This window comes from Trachurus trachurus, assembly GCF_905171665.1.
Source record: "Trachurus trachurus genome assembly, chromosome: 9".
In the NCBI taxonomy this organism is placed as follows: domain Eukaryota; kingdom Metazoa; phylum Chordata; class Actinopteri; order Carangiformes; family Carangidae; genus Trachurus; species Trachurus trachurus.
Window position 1 is genome coordinate 22,185,614 of NC_139895.1, and position 16,072 is coordinate 22,201,685.

The 16,072-nt window shown below is 43.0% G+C and overlaps 1 protein-coding gene across 1 annotated transcript; it reads right to left on the reverse strand.

The window, feature by feature from the left end:
* Positions 1 to 2,912: 2,912 nt before the first annotated feature.
* On the reverse strand, positions 2,913 to 15,674 carry rasl10a (RAS-like, family 10, member A; the record flags this gene model as incomplete). Its single annotated transcript, XM_083978343.1, has 3 exons — positions 2,913 to 3,247; positions 6,743 to 6,867; positions 15,459 to 15,674. 3 exons carry the CDS (start codon positions 15,672 to 15,674, stop codon positions 2,977 to 2,979), a joined length of 612 nt encoding a protein of 203 aa, XP_083834469.1. The 3' UTR covers positions 2,913 to 2,976.
* Positions 15,675 to 16,072: the final 398 nt, after the last annotated feature.

The following is a 16,072-nucleotide window of genomic DNA, read 5'->3' on the forward strand; positions in this document are numbered from 1 at the left end:
CTTTCACATGACGCCGGAGGAAGGACGAGAAGTGATGCCAAGACAGTTTGCTGATGCAGACTGCAGAGGATTCAGAGCACAGAGCTGCGCCGGATAGAGAGGAAACACCTTACATGGCTCCCACGTTAAAGGCTGCCACCGCCGAAACCAACGGCGATTTCCATGACGACGGAGCCGGAGCAGTTTGTAGTCGTAGTGGCAGAGGACCGCGGCCGTTAACGTGGCCGTTAACGTGGCCTTCCATCCAGCAGCATTTGAATGGGAATGACCGCTCTATCGGTTTACGTCTATGGCTCAGACCTGCACCACGTGACGTTGTTATCTAAACATTCCTAAACATTTGACATGCGGTTTGGCTGCTGATCCCAGACCCGATACCAGTCAGTAGAACAGAGACTGTGCTGCTGCAGCTGCACAGATCATCACAAGTTCCTATATTACACAGCAAATAGGCTACTCACACAATACACTCACTGATTAGCCTACAACGTAGAGTAGAAATAACATTCCTTTTGTATGAAGATGTCCATTAGGAGCCCTGAATTAATTGCCAGTAGCTATGGGGTCACATTAGGGGTCAGGTGATGAACCACATGGATAGAGGGATTCAAGTCTGGTTAGCCCCACAAAACTGGAGCTCCAGGGGATCCAAATACCTGACAGCCTTTGCCTGTTGATTGATTCCCTTTAATTTCCTGTGTTAATCTTGGGGCCCCATCCTTATCCTATTATATTAACTCCATTATTTGTAGTTTATAATTGTGTGTGTGTGTGTGTGTGTGTGTGTGTGTGTGTGTGTGTGTGTGTGTGTGTGTGTGTGTGTGTGTGTGTGTGTGTGTGTATATGGTAATAGTATATAATTGACTGGCACGTGTGTATTTAATTGTTAATTTGAAATTGACACTGAGCTGTAGGCCTAGATAAAGGGATAGGTAGATCGCTAATGACCCATCAACAAACTCAGCCCTTGGGATCCATAACAGTTTAATGCAGCCATATTACCCACAAGAAAGAGTAGAGGAGATGTGGAGAGAGGAGTGGTGGTGGGGGCAGGGGGTGGGGGCTCCTGATAACATCGCTTTACCACAAGATGGCAATGTTGTCAAAATGATCTTTAATGTGGTGTATTGATGCACATAACTGAAAAGTGACCAGAGAAAGATTGCTGTTCTCAAATGCATTTAATAATAAAACAAAATTACCCACAGTACTAACACAGTAAAAATAAATACAAGTAATGTTTCTGATAAAAAACAGTAGCCCTTTTTATTTGGAAACGCACACACAAACAAACCGATGGGAACTCATGCTACACACAGTTGCTTTCTAATGTATCTCTGCTACATATTTCATTTTTTACTAGAAAAACAAAATACTAACACACCCATCTGCCCTGATTGAAGGGTTCAAAACTACTTCTCCGAGAGAATCATGAGCTTGTGCTCTCACATGCCAGTGAAAAACGACCACATTCACTCCACTCAGCTGCTCATTACAGTGTATTACCAAAAATAAACACAATATCACATTTTCACATCAGTGCAATTAAACCCTGACCCGTTGGCTCTACCAACAAAAGCATGCAAGTCAATTACTCAAAAAATCACTCTTATATACAATAGGTCTGCTTACTTTCAGTGCAGCCATATTCACAAAGTAGGCTACCTACAGTAGCTTAGGCCTAATCAAATGAAAAAGCAACTGTTAATCTCACAACATTACCAATTAGATAATATTCAGATACTAATATCAAAGCTTTATTAAGGTTCCCTGTGTGTTTGTGATGTATTTGCGTGGGGTTTTATGCAGGTCTTTGAGCTCTGCCTCCTTATTTCTGCAGGTTATCTGAACATGAGTAGAGTACATTTACTGTGTGTGAGGCATCCTTAATATGTCATGGTGGTGGTACATATAGTCACTCAGGACATCCCAGTGGGGTTTTATTGCTCCTTCCTAATCTGAACCTTCAACATCTGTCTCTTATCTTGCTGTGTCTGCCCTTTGCTTGCCTGAATGCCAGCTATCAAACCTGCCTTTCTCCATTTCCATCTCCCTCGCTCTCTCACACACAAACACAAACACCCACCCACACACACACACACACACACACACACACTGAGAGTACAGGTTCTCGTTTCAGGCTCTGCAGCCTCCTGCAGGTCCCCAGTTCCCTGGATTTAATGTATTCATCAGAAACAGACACTGAGTGAGGGGGGGGAAGCAGATTAAAGCCCTACAGTACATCATGATAAGGGACTGCAGTATTTTCCGCTGCAAGACAACCTTAAAACACCCTTCATCTGAACAAACAGCTTTTACCCTAGGCCAAGTTTGTAATGGGGACAGGGAAAGAAAAAAGAACGTAGGCTACTTCTCACAATCTAAAATTAAACACCATCTTATCATATCTGTACACACCACATCATCTCTACAGAACTGAATTTGTTTTGTTCTTTATCTCTTCTAGTCCATCTAATCCACCACTGCACTCAAACTAATCCAAATATGTCAGGTACAAGCGTATGTTGTTGACCTTACCTAATATGACAAATTCAAAGGAAGACTCGATGATATTGCTGCCTGTCCATATAGCGTCTCACTGACACAGCTTCCATTCTTTTAGGCCCACATACAGCCACCATACAATCCTCGGTAACACCTGCTGCAGCCTCAAAAACAGTTTAGGTGACATGAGAAATATAAGTGTGCTATGCTAATCATATTGATTTCATCTGTGTCCTCTCATACCTCCTTCCTTGTATCTACACATTTAGCAGAATTGGACTAGGAAGTGGTTGAAGGACCACGTGTGAAATTTCAGTCTTTTACAGCGCAAGTCTAATAAACCTCATTATGAAAAAACAGCTCAGTAAAGCAGGAGGCCACAGGGTATTTTTCCAGCCATTTAGATAACAAGTCCTTTACTCCACTGCCGCTGCACTCCTGAGGTGAGAGGGGTGGAAGGAGCTCTGGGGGTCACATGATGGTGCAGCGATTCCTCTGTAGTGCCCCCTGCAGCCGGATGGAGGTGTGGTTCTGGCGCATGCCCCGCGCCACAGCGATGCCCAGCAGCTCTTTGAAGAGCAGTACTACATGCCAGTTAAACTTGGCAGAGCACTCCACATAACCGCACTTCCACGTCTTCTTTACCAGGACTGACACTGCCCTGCGAGGCATGAAGCGCTGTCGCTGCAGGTCTCTCTTGTTGCCCACCACCAGGATTGGTACCTCACTGCTGCTGCCTTCCCTGCAGGAGCATGTGAGACATTTAAAAATAAGAAGGTTAGTGACAAACAGCACAGTGAACGTTGTGATGTTTGTCACAGTGGTTGGTTGGGTGTGTCCAAAGATGTCTACGTGCAGTTTTTCCCTTTCTTGTGAGGTGTGTGTGGGGGCGGACTGGAGGATTAGAGCTCAGAGGCTCAAGGGGCCTCCCACCACACTCTGCAGTGGCTGGTTGACAGCATTGTGAAGTGTGAAAATGTACGCAAGCCAGAGATAGGCATAAATTAGTGGCTGAAGACTTGTGTTTGTGATACTTACTCCTACACTTTTAATGATAAACATCAACATCCAAGATGCTGTCATCGAGTCCAACTGTTTTCCAGTAACACCTGACTGGGGGTGCTTTGAAATCAGATCTACTTAAAGGAAGGAAATGACAGTTTACTATGGCAATGTAGACAAAATGTGTTACTGGAGGAAAAGGAATTTGGATTGTAGAGTAAATACTATGAAGGCAACAGAGCTGATTATATAAATGGGATTTCTAAAAATAAGATAAATTTTTACTCTGTAGCCGAGGAGCCAACGTCACTGCAGCTGGAGACTTTTTTTGGTTATTTTTCATGAAAAATAATAATATTAGCATATGAGTTACACACAAGCTATGTCAGTTTGAATTCATTGAGCACAAATAAATCAGGTGTATTATGAGACTTAAGGAGCAGTGATGTGTGTGAGCACAAGACATCTGCTGACTTGCTGAGTTCAGTGTCAGCTGAGGTATGAATTGTTAAAGCTGCTGCATTAACAATGCATCACTTCCTCTTATACTGAATAATGTTTTTTGGGGGGCTCATCTTCTGACAAGGATTTGCATACATATGCATGATATCATGTCTGCTTTAACAGATGGACGGATAGCGCAATAGAGAAATAGTACATACTTAGGGAGAGACAGTTGGTTGATAAATTCGACACAAAAATGGTCTTAGTTGGGTGTTGTTTCATCACTACCCTCCAGAACAGCTTTGCTGCTCTTTGTCAGAGATTCTCCGGCTCTGTGGAGATCTACTGGAGGGATTAACATCATCTTTATCAAACAGTTTTCCTCATCTGGTGATGGTGGTGGAGATCGCTATGAATCGTTCCCTGTGTACTTGCATTAATTCTGTTGTACGCACACACAAAATGTGATGGTTTCACTTCTTTCAGTGGTATCCTAGTGTATATATTTAGTTAAACCTTGTACAATTTTTTGGCAAACCTAATTATGAGGGTGGGAATCCATCCATTGATTGTCTATATACTGTTTATTCATCCAAGGTCACAGGAGGGATGGAGCCTAATCCCAGCTGACATAGGGCGAAGGCTGGGTACGACCTGGACAGGTCGTCAGTCTATCACAGGGCTGACATACAGACACGAGCTAGCTCACACTCACAATCATGCCTAAGGGAAATTTAGAGTCACCAGTCCTTTTATTGTGCATGCCTTTGGATTGTGGGAAGAAGCCAGAGTAGCCAGAGAAAACCCACACAGAAAGGCCCCAGGCCCAAAAAATCAAACCCAAAACCTTGTTGCTAAGAGGCAACCACTGCACGACAATGGTGTCCTTTCCAGTGGCTAATAATAGATACATACCATATCCAGGTTTCTATTTATTCCTTAATGATGATGAACGTAATACTGACCTACATGCTAAAATTAATATCTGACACTGGGAATGTATAAGTTGAAGTGATGTGACCTGAACTTACATGCAAAGATTTAAAAGCCAGAAACCAAACTGAGCTCATCTTGTGCTGTTGAGGGTAGACTGTGCTGAGCCAGACAACAGTCCTGCTGTCATATGGCAAAACAGTCGAACCTGTCTCAACTCCTGCTGGAACACAGCATGGCGTCATCTGGCAAGGACCTGTGTTGGCCAATCAAATACAATCCGTGCAAGCACTTTGTAATGTGAGCACTTAATTTCCACCTTTTACCTGGTGATTGTGGCTCCAAACTATAAAACAGCTGACAGATGGCATAGCAAAGTTTTTGTGCAGTCATAGTTTTCTTATAAAGTTTTAAATTTATTTTTATCTACTGCTGAAACAGGGGTTTGTGCCTAAACCAACACACACAAATACAGGGTTGTACCAAATATTGGGTGAAAGGCATACCCACACCACCATGAAGAATCAGCCTGGATACTGTGTGATCTTGTGATATGAGATATGGCTAAACAGATTTTCTAAATGTTAGTATTTTGAAAAGGAGTGTAACCAGAGTAAGACTTAACTGGGATACGTCCTTCAATTTGTCATATGCATGTTTGGTAGAATTTCCAAGCCCTGTAGAAAAGTCCTCAGAGATGTGGACTTGAAAATCACATCTCACTTTTCTCCTTTTCACAGGTTGTGCTCACATAACAGACTTAAAAATATCTCCACGCATATATCTGCTCAGGCTCGAGTGTTTTAGCACACTGAGACGTACTGTATGTGTAGGAGTGTGTGCATGCATCTGTTTGTGAGAATTGAGGGAAAATATACTATGCATGGAGGGACACAGCACTGTCACAGGCCTCACTGAACTGAGGGAAGGAGGGCTACAAAAATAGACCTGAACATTTTTTTTTTCTTCTGTTTTTGAACAGATTTTGTCAGAAGAACTTCGCATAAATGCATATATTTTAAAGCTGAGCAAAATGAACAGATAAATTACAGATGACATCTTCACAACAGCCACACTGAGCTGCAACAGCCTCCATTATTCATAATTTCAGTTTACAGAAAGTATCTCTCCTTTCTCCACTTTCCTTTCTCCTCCTCCTTTCTGAACTCAGATCTCTGTCCTATGATTACACGTTTCTCCTTTTTTCCCTCTTGCATTCCTTTTCTAGGTGCTGGTGGTAATGGTTTTCTCTAATGGGCCAGTAAGGTGGGGATGAACTGTGCAATGGCAGTTTGGTCATGTACAACATAGCAGAACAAATGAGGCCACTCATTGTACCTTTCAATATGTAAATGTATGCAGGTATGCCAACAGAAAGGCTGATAGAAAATATGATGCCTTTCTTTTCATTGGTCTTTTTCCCACTTGTGTTGGTACATAGCCAGCCAGGGGACCTGCTGTATGTGTTATCACCCTTTAGTTGTCAAGGCTCCTGCCTTTTGCTGTTGTACTCTGTCCAATAAAAGCTGAGATATCCTAAAATAATCTTTAGGATAATCACTTGTGACATCTCGGGTGGTTGTCATGCAGAAATGCCAGCATCAGATGTTATTAGTGATCTGTCAGGATGTAGGGAGGAGTATGCTGAATTAGAAGATATCAGCACAACCAGACTATCTATCACTGTCACAAACGTGTAATTATGGCAGGGCCGTGAAAATGCATGCTGTCTCCAGATGGGTGACATCGTGATGTCATTAGAAATAACCAGCGATGGTTCATCAGCTGTCTGTCAGTCAGTGTGTGTGTGTTCGGTCACAGTTTGGCCATCTGAGAGTGTGTGGTTGACGGTTCATACCTGTGCTCCACTATCTGCTGTCGGATCATCTTGACATATTCAAAGCTCTCAACACAGCAGATGTCATACACCAGGATGTAGGCGTTGGCATTGCGAACACCTCTGCAGCGCAGATCCAACCACTCCTAGACAGAGGCAACAAGATGAAAACATAAATATACATATAAAGAAATGCTAGCATGTTAACTCCATAAACATGGTAAATAATTTCCTGCCATAAGGTGCTGTTTAAGTCAGTGGGTACAGCAGGCGCACCATGTGTAGAGGCTACAGTCCTCTCTGCAGCCGACCCTGGTTGACCCTTTGCTGCGTGTCATTCTCCCTCTTTCTACCTCCCCATTTCCTGTCTCTAACTAACCTGTCAATTAAAGTCAAGAAGCCCCCAAAATATACTTTTAAACCTGCTACAGATAAGTCTTTAGCATTGTCAGGTTGAGCATGTTAGCATGTTGATGTTAGCTTTTGACTCAGTGCTGGGCTACCTTACAGAGCCACAGACACATATTCACCTATTTATATCCTAACACAACATCAGGTGGCAGCTCACTGACGAGAGTGTGATGTGTTCCTGTAATTATTCTAAAGCACATTGTCACAGTTGATCTTTCTCTGCTGTGTGTCCTCTGTGAAAAAGTGCAGAGTCAACCAAGTTCAAGAGCGGCCATGGCTCTGGGAGTCTCAAAGCTTAAAGTCAAAAAACATGGCATCAGGCCAGCAGAAAGCGCTGCACAGCGTCCTAGCTACACATGTTCAAGGGCAGCGACAGAGGTCACAGCTTTATAAAGACAAGCACACAAAGAGGTGCAAACAGATTCTACTTGTAATTTTTAACATTTGTCACTTCTTGAATAGGCTTTGTGATTTATTGTACATGCAGCAAACAGCAACAAGTTGTGGTGGTAATGAATTTCAAACTGTTGTTAAAGCACATGGCAGCAGTGGGTCTGTAACCACCTGGCTGTTGCTTCAATAGAAACATATGTCTATTCATGCTGTATATTTGAGTGCTGAGTTCTCACCAGCCCAGCACCCTGAACACCACTAACAGTGTACAATAAATTCATAAGCATTTGATCTGATAAAAGCGGGGGGAGGGAAAAACAAAGGAACTTCAGGGGGTGAGAGGGAGAAAAATTGCTGAGGGAGGGAAATGAGAAAACGAATGCAGCCCTGAGAGAATGTCAAAAAGATGAAAAAGGCAGCGGCGGATCAAGGGATGAGCAAGACATGGTGTCAACATAACCTCTAGGGTGCCCGCGCACTGCTAATGAAGGGTCTAGAAGTGGTTGTTGTCAAGAACTGAACTCAGTTTAATTCTCTCCTGTTCTGTTTTTTTTTTTTATCTGTGTAAAAAAAAAAAAAAACTATGCTAGAAGTGAGAAGTAATAGGCTATTTTTGGCTGAGCAAAATGAATATCAAACATCTGCACATCACAACCTTACAAAAATAATTCAGATGCAGGGATAATTAGATATTTGAACACTGATTAAGCAGTTTGATTAATCAAATGCAAGCTGTTTGATTGAGTTAATAATTTGGCTCTTTGTTTTTGATTGTTGTTGCTTTGTTTTGTTTTTTGTTTTGATGCATGTGCTCCCTGGACATAGCTTTCAGCTTTTTAGAGCTCTTTTGTTGCATCATGTTGCTTTGAAAACTCAGATATCAAAGTGCTGTCAGGCGTCTTTTCATTCGTATGCTTCAAATTAGCATCCGAGCTGATGTTAGCTTTGTGGGAAACGATGAATGATTGGCTACAGTGTTGAAGTCATTCTCCATGTGCTGCTTTCATTAGTTCTTCTACCTTCTGCAGAAGCTTGTGCAACTTGAAGGAGGAATTTAGGAAATTGAATTACACAGCTCTCGAGTTTGGAGAAAATATGCTTTTCAAATCAACATACTGCACATGCAGGCTGCGCAAATAAAATCATCAGATAATTTGTGACAGGAGAGGCTGAGGGAGCAGGCGATGATCAGAGTAACTTCTAATGATGATAACGACAACACGTCTGTGCCAATGAGGATTAATCTGCCGTCATTCAGTTTCGAAGCGGGTATTTGTCAGTTTGTGTCTACTGTAGGTGAGTGTGAGGAAGGAACAGTCTCACACATCAGCACCGAGATAATGAGGCCAATCAGGCATGGAGACAAACATGTGGCATGAAGATCGTTGCCATCAAAGGTAGACGATGAGGCGATGAAGGGGTGGTGGTGGGTGGGGGGGGGGGCGCTATGTTGTAAAAACTCTAGGCAAGTGTGATTATTAGGGCCACGGGCAATTGCACCGGGCACTGGTCCCAACAGCTATGAAATAGCTGCAGGGACCAGCTATTTCGACGTAAGTCGCGAAAAACTGCGCAAAATTTTGCATTGAAGTCAATGGGACGGGCGGAAAAAAAAGAGCGAAAAAGACCAATCATTGGAGTTTAACAAACGTCTACTGCTCAGGCATACTTTCACCTAGAGACTTCATTTAAACTTTAAACAGTAGACACAAGTCTTGTGTATTGTCGTATTACTCCACGTTTTGATAGGTCATATAGTTTTTGATCAATCCCTGTTCAATGACCATGATCATTTTTGGAGAAATTATGAGATTATAATGGTTGTGTATTGCACGGAATGTTCGTGTCAGAGCGCGTGACATCATCGGTTAGAGTGGGAGAGATGCCAGAAAAACTCCAGATTTTTTCTCTTTCCACACTCGGCCCGGCCACAATTTACACTCTACACACATAATTTTTTCAGAATTTGTAAGACAAACTTGTTATCTCTCATATCATGTGCTCAAAATATCAGAGAGACTTACAGAATTTACAGAATCAGCCTCTGAGTGCGGCCACGTCTGTCTCTGCTCCTCATTGACTCCAATACAAATATTTTCTGAGAGAATCAGAACGGCCCGATGTTTTAAAACTGCCAGCGTCGCCAAAATATTTACTGTAGAAACACAAAATCGTACCAAATTTTTCAGGAAGTCCTTAGAGCAATGTGATCTGTGTTTTGTTCTGAATGGAGTTACCGTTTTGTCACAGTAAGCCTAAATGTGAGACCGGTGCAGAGGCATAAAACTGTCTTTTTCTCCACGTTTCTGTCTGTCTCAGCCTGCGGGGCCCTATCGCCGTAGTAACCTCTCTGATTCTCAGGCCAGAGCTCGTTAACTTCATAAACAATCCACCTGGCGCTCGTTTAAATGTTTATAAACACAGACACAGCTAAATCAGACTGATACAGGATGCAGCTCATAACATGTGTCAAGTCAGTCACACACACACACACACACACACACACACACACACAGACTCTAGAACCAGCTTCATGTGATTACAGTTACAGACACACACACACACATCAAAACACACAGGTAACATACAAATGCGCACACACACACACACACACACACACACACACACACACACACACACACACACACACACACACACACACACACACACACACACACACACACACACACACACAGTTAACCTAATGTGGTTACAGCTCCTCCATATCAGTGCTTATAGAAAGATGATCATGTGTCTGTCTGATCAGCTCTGTCTTGACCTTAAGATCGTGGGTTTGATTCCCATGTTGACAGAGATGGCAAAACCGGCAGTAGCCCCGTGGGCCTTTCAAAATTTCCCCAGAGGAAATTTTCTAGTTTTCTTTCTCTGTGCAGGTTGAGTCAGTGGTCAGAGTCGGGGAAAAACATGTCACAGAGGGTGGGATTTCACTGTCAATTTGTGTTGTTGTTGAAAGTCCAAACCAATTTAGATACAAAGTTGTGGCAAGAAGGTATAAAAAATTCTCACCTAATTTTGCCAAACAGATGCGAGATATACCTTGTTGTAACAGCATATCATCAGTGTTCACTCTTCCCTATTCGTTGAGGCAACTGGTGATGTGAAATGCACACAGTGGCTTCAGTTGCAGCCTCATATCCCTGGGGCTAAAAATAGCAGCTTGCATTTTCATCCCGTATCTCTTTGTCATCCAAGTCTTGTTTTTAAATGTGGAGGAGGGGCTAAAATCAGCAACACCACTTCTCAAAAACACAAACATGAGACACAGGCAAAACAAGGAAATTCAGAAGGACTGTACAATAAGCCTGGGAACACAAAATAAAGCAGCAATACACAGCTTATAGACTGAAATCCAAGAAATTTAACACGCATGTGTGGGCATGTTTATGTGTGCGTGCTTGCAGAATGTGAGAATGTGTTTGTGGGAGCGTGAACATGAAGTGTGGTCCCACTGTCTGTATCCTTCAGTCGGCCTTCTTAACACTGCAGAAAAAGAGCATCTCATCCTTCACTCCTCACGAGCCAAACAGATCATGTTTCCCTGACAACTGCAGACCATGGTCAGTTTGTAACAGGCTACGACAAGTCTGTCGTGTCTCCTGATGTACGGGGAAAGAAGCCGCTTAATGGTAATGAGTGGCTGTGATGGATCAATAGTCAAGCACAGGAGGGAGGCCAGTGTCACCCAGCGGTGGGGGGAAGGGGTGCTGAGTAATTATCAGTGATATGCCACACATAAGCCACGCTGGCTGATTTGCAATTAATATCCATTACATCCCCTGGGGATGAAATTGCCATTACTCACTGATGACCTATACCAGTAAAAACATTAAAAATCGGTAGGTTTCATTGTCCTTTTCAGTAATTCACTTTGAAGTGACATCGAGATGATGTTCTGTGGCTGGTCATGAATTGTTGATTTTAAAATAGCTGCTAGGACGGATTTTAAGCAAGTTGAGACAGCTTGGAGGAATAGTTTGCTCTGTAGCTGAGAGCTAGATTAGATGATTAATATAATTTCTCGATGATACACCCCCTGTCTGCGGGGCAGATTGGAGGATACAGTGACTCACTATTGGAAAGTGACAAGACAGGCTGGGGGCAGATAGCACAACTAGAAGAAAATACATGATAGAGAAAAGAACAAACGCTGGCAATACTTTCCACCACTGGACACAGCTCTTGGCAAGTAAAGAAAGTCTAATGCTGAACTAGCAATGTTTCCTCTAGACTCCTAAGTGAATAGTTGTCAATTGGCTACATAGCAAAAGCACAAAAAGTACAAAAGTACAAAAAGATTTTTTTAGTGAGATTTATACCGTATGTAGCCTACAAAAAGGCAGGTTTCTTGTCATCTTTGAAAAGAGTCTGGCAGTAGCCTTTACCGTGCGGACAAGAGAGTGAAATCAACTTTCTAATGTTACTCTTGCCAAGAAGACAAAATACTGTAGCCCATTTAAGTGTTGTTTTAAGTGCTGTTTAAGTATTCCCCTAATTGTGCTTGTGGTAATCATCGTATTTACTAGGCTGCAACTTGCTAATAAGTAATTTGATTTTTTTATATTCTAAGAATAGAGTTATTTCTAACATTACAGCAACTTGACTAATTTACACATGGTTTTTTTTAAAGGTCACATGACAGCGACGACTTACCCACACACACACACACACACACACACACACACACACACACACACACACACACACACACACACACACACACACACACACACACACACACACACACACACACACACACACACACACACTTGAATGGCTCATAAACCTGATATGTGCTTATATTTCTACAGCAAAGTATAAATTACACAATGTATGACATGAGGAGGAATAATTTCCAGCCTGTTACCACAGACTGTTTCAACAGAGATGTCCAGAGAGAGCAGGAGGATAGAGAGAGCATTTGGAGTGAGACGAAGTCCTGGAGATATACTATTGTGGTAAGAACAAAAAAAGGGAAAAAGGGAAAAGAATTAAAAGAGCAAGAAAAATGATTTCTGGTCCCAATGTCAGGCTTAAAACCATCTGTCGCTCCATCCTATTGACACACTGTGACAGATGCTCTCTAAATGCAATACTCACTGCAACAGACAGACATACCACAAAGCAAACAAATCATTACACCATCACGGCCTCACAGTAAAATAATAGAAATCTTGCTTGTCTCCAGCGCTGGGGGAAAAAATGGCCGTCAATGTGGTTGAATTGGGGTCACGAGAGGCCTGCCAGAACATTACTGTTCTTCTTTCAAATATAATCTGAACTAAACTGATGAGAAATTGCCATGCTGTACTGTATGAAGCATGGAGGCGTACTGACTCACTCCATTCTGCAGCTTATTCATCACAAATTTCATAGGACATTATACAACCTCATTTGGTAGCCCTTACTTCAACTGTGTCCATTAAACTCTGTCCAACCTTTCTAATTGAGTGCACCAAATGCCCACTGTCTCTCTCTGGTGGACTTTTATTCCCAGCTGTATTCTAACAGGGAATGGTGCATTCATTCAATCTGATGTGTACTGCCAGTAAATTTCAATTTTTTAGGTTCTTACCACCCAGGTTGTATCTCTCTGCCCGTAGGGTAAATATAGAGCAGAGCGGCGAGTCAAAAATGTGTCTCATCACTGCTCTAAGGCTAAAAAGAGGATACCACCTGACAAAGCAAGAGATGGAGGCTGGGAACAGGCAGGGCACGACAAGAGTGGAGGAGAAAAAGTACAGCAGGCCTCTCAGGGTCATTCCTCAGCAAATGAGTGACCATAAATCTGTCTGATAGAAATGTTGTGGCAGCACTCAGCTAATGGTTTTCTCTGCCTGTGTACCTTCCACAAAGGAGCCTGCCATACAGGTGCCTTGTCACCGCACTACCACTCGAAAATGAGCGTGAATTGTTCTCCGGATACGATACCTACTGAAAACTGTATTGGCTTAATAGCTCTCTCATGTGACTCAGCCTTGGGGACACACATACACACTCCCACTCCAACACATGAACTCATGAGACTCATCGTGCCCTACTCCTGCTTTCTGTTCACACTTACAGCCTGTTCCCTAATGGGGGTTAAGCACCATTTAGCAGAAGAAAGAAAAAACTCAATCAGAGTGTCTTTGCAGAAGGTCTCTGTGGGCAGGAAACAAAGCACTCTGTGGGCCTTTTAACACTTTCTAACAAAATGGTAAATCTGGTAGAGCAGCTACATGTGATTCTGTGGCCTGACAGGCTGATGACTCTCGCCCCTCAGCACTGCCTGTCAGATGTTTTGTGTGTTAACACCGCGGTTTCTGAGTGCACAGCAAACCAACACTTTGGGAGGCCTCCCGCTCAAGCTGCTCTTTTATTGTCTCCTTAGCTTGATCTCATTTTCTCAGTGGCACCTCGTCTGTGTGGGGCTATGTGTGAGACCGGAGAGGGAGAAGAGGAGGAAATGTTCAGCAGAAGCACCAGCTGCCATCTGCCTGGTCTGGTGACCTTGTAGCTTTCTACTGTATCCTCAAAGCATCACATCCTTTCCATCGCGGCTGCCAAAACACACCTCAAGCCCATTGAGACTTAGAGTCATACACACTCTTTCAATACCCAAGGACCTTGCACACTCATTTAGACTTCTACTATTTTTTTTGCAGGAACAAGAGAATTTTACCAAGAGGCATTTTGGTCCTAAAGTTGTTTCTTTCCCCTCATCACGCCGACATGCACACTGACAGGATTTGGATGCGTAAGATCTTCCTGGCCTGGAAGACATTCATTAAAGTAGTTTCAATTTAAGTGATAAGGGACAAATAAAAAAAAAAAAATCCTCATCCTATGCCAAACTGTAAAGTGCAGCTACAGTATGAAGCTTCAGCACTGGGAATTAGACAAACAAAGTTAACAGATTTGTTTTTAGTGCAAATCCATTCTTTGTGTTAAAAACTATCATAAACAACTTTGGGATAAAAAAGACTGAAAACTAACATAAAACACTAACGTGTGTGTTGGCTTTGGCTGAACCTTAAAATAGCCTACACTGAAAATGCAAGACAGGGCTCCTATTGACAGAAGGAACAATTGCAGCATCTAATAGATATTTTAATGTGAGTATTTAAATGTTTTTTGTTTTTTAAATCCTGCACTTAGGAGAAAAAAGACTCCCAGAGAAGAAAAGGCTGCAATAAAACCTGAGCTAATTCTGCAATATCCCTGATTCTTGGCGAGAAGGAAGACACAGCTACGAATCTGCTTTGGAAAGTGATCACAAACCTTGGGCATTAAGAGTTACATGGTGCATTTTTAGTGTGATCCTGCAATCAGACGTGTCTCCATCTAATGAGGTGTGGCATGTGACCTGTGCCCATGAATAAAAGGCCAGTCTGTCTGTTCTATTTTTAAACTGGGGTTCAACCAGGTGCTGTGGCAAATGCCTGCAGCACAATCCCGCTATTACCTTCTGTGCATGCAGCAGGCCAGATTCAACTCAGCTGCCAGCAGCGATAATCAGCTCTGAACATGACACAGTGCTCTTAGTTAGGAGTCTGTAGAAAACAGGGTATGATCAGTAAACAATATGCAAGCTGGCATTCCTTCCCTCCACATGAGGGGGGATGCAGAGAGAGAGAGAGAGAGTTTACAACGTCAAAGTGAGGCTCTCAAAGGCTTTAAGTCAGTCAGGTCTCCATAGCAACTACTAGACTAGGGACATCTGATAGTGATAGAAGAATAAATAAAATTGGTGGGTTTGTCTTTGAATAATGCCACTGGCAGTAGATAGAGAATCATTAAACGAGGCGGATTCAGGTTCAGTGTGTGAGGATGGATCATCAAAGCTCGTGTCAAATCCTCCTTCTGATAAAGTTAAAACCCGGTTTGGAGGTCTACCTTTGAGTCCTGAGACAGAGACATGCTAGGCTAATACCTGGCTGGAGCTGGATGGAAAAGAGGAGATTGGCGGGACATCCAAAACCTTCAGCTCATACATGTTCCCGTTGAGGATGACGGAGGGTCTGTACACATATCTGGTCCTGGTCGGCGTGTACACCTCCGAGAAATCGTTATAGATGAACTGGCGGATTATAGAAGTTTTCCCCACTCCGGGAGCACCGATGACTGCGATACTCAGCGTCTCCACCATTCCTGGAGCACGAGTTCAGCACCATGGACAGCGACGACAACCACGAACAGATGTGACCGTCCAGAAAAGCACAGCTGGCCGCTGCTCGTCTCCTGTGCTGCTCGCTCTGTAGGAATTCAACCCACCCGCTGGAAACCCCCCAATTTTTTTTTTTTTTTTTTTTAACCAGCAGCTTCTGACACCACCTCCGCCGGCTTCAACTGTGCGCAATAAAACCAATCAATGGCCAAATAAATCATCCAGCCGTCGAACAGCGAGAAGTAACTTTATATCCAGGTGGAAAAGGAGCCGCGCAGGTCGGAGATTGTCAAGAATAAAGCTCAACCATGATCACGCAGATGGAGGAGGTTTCGCTGCCTCTGCAATCCAACGCACCGAGAGAAACTCTTGGTTTTCAG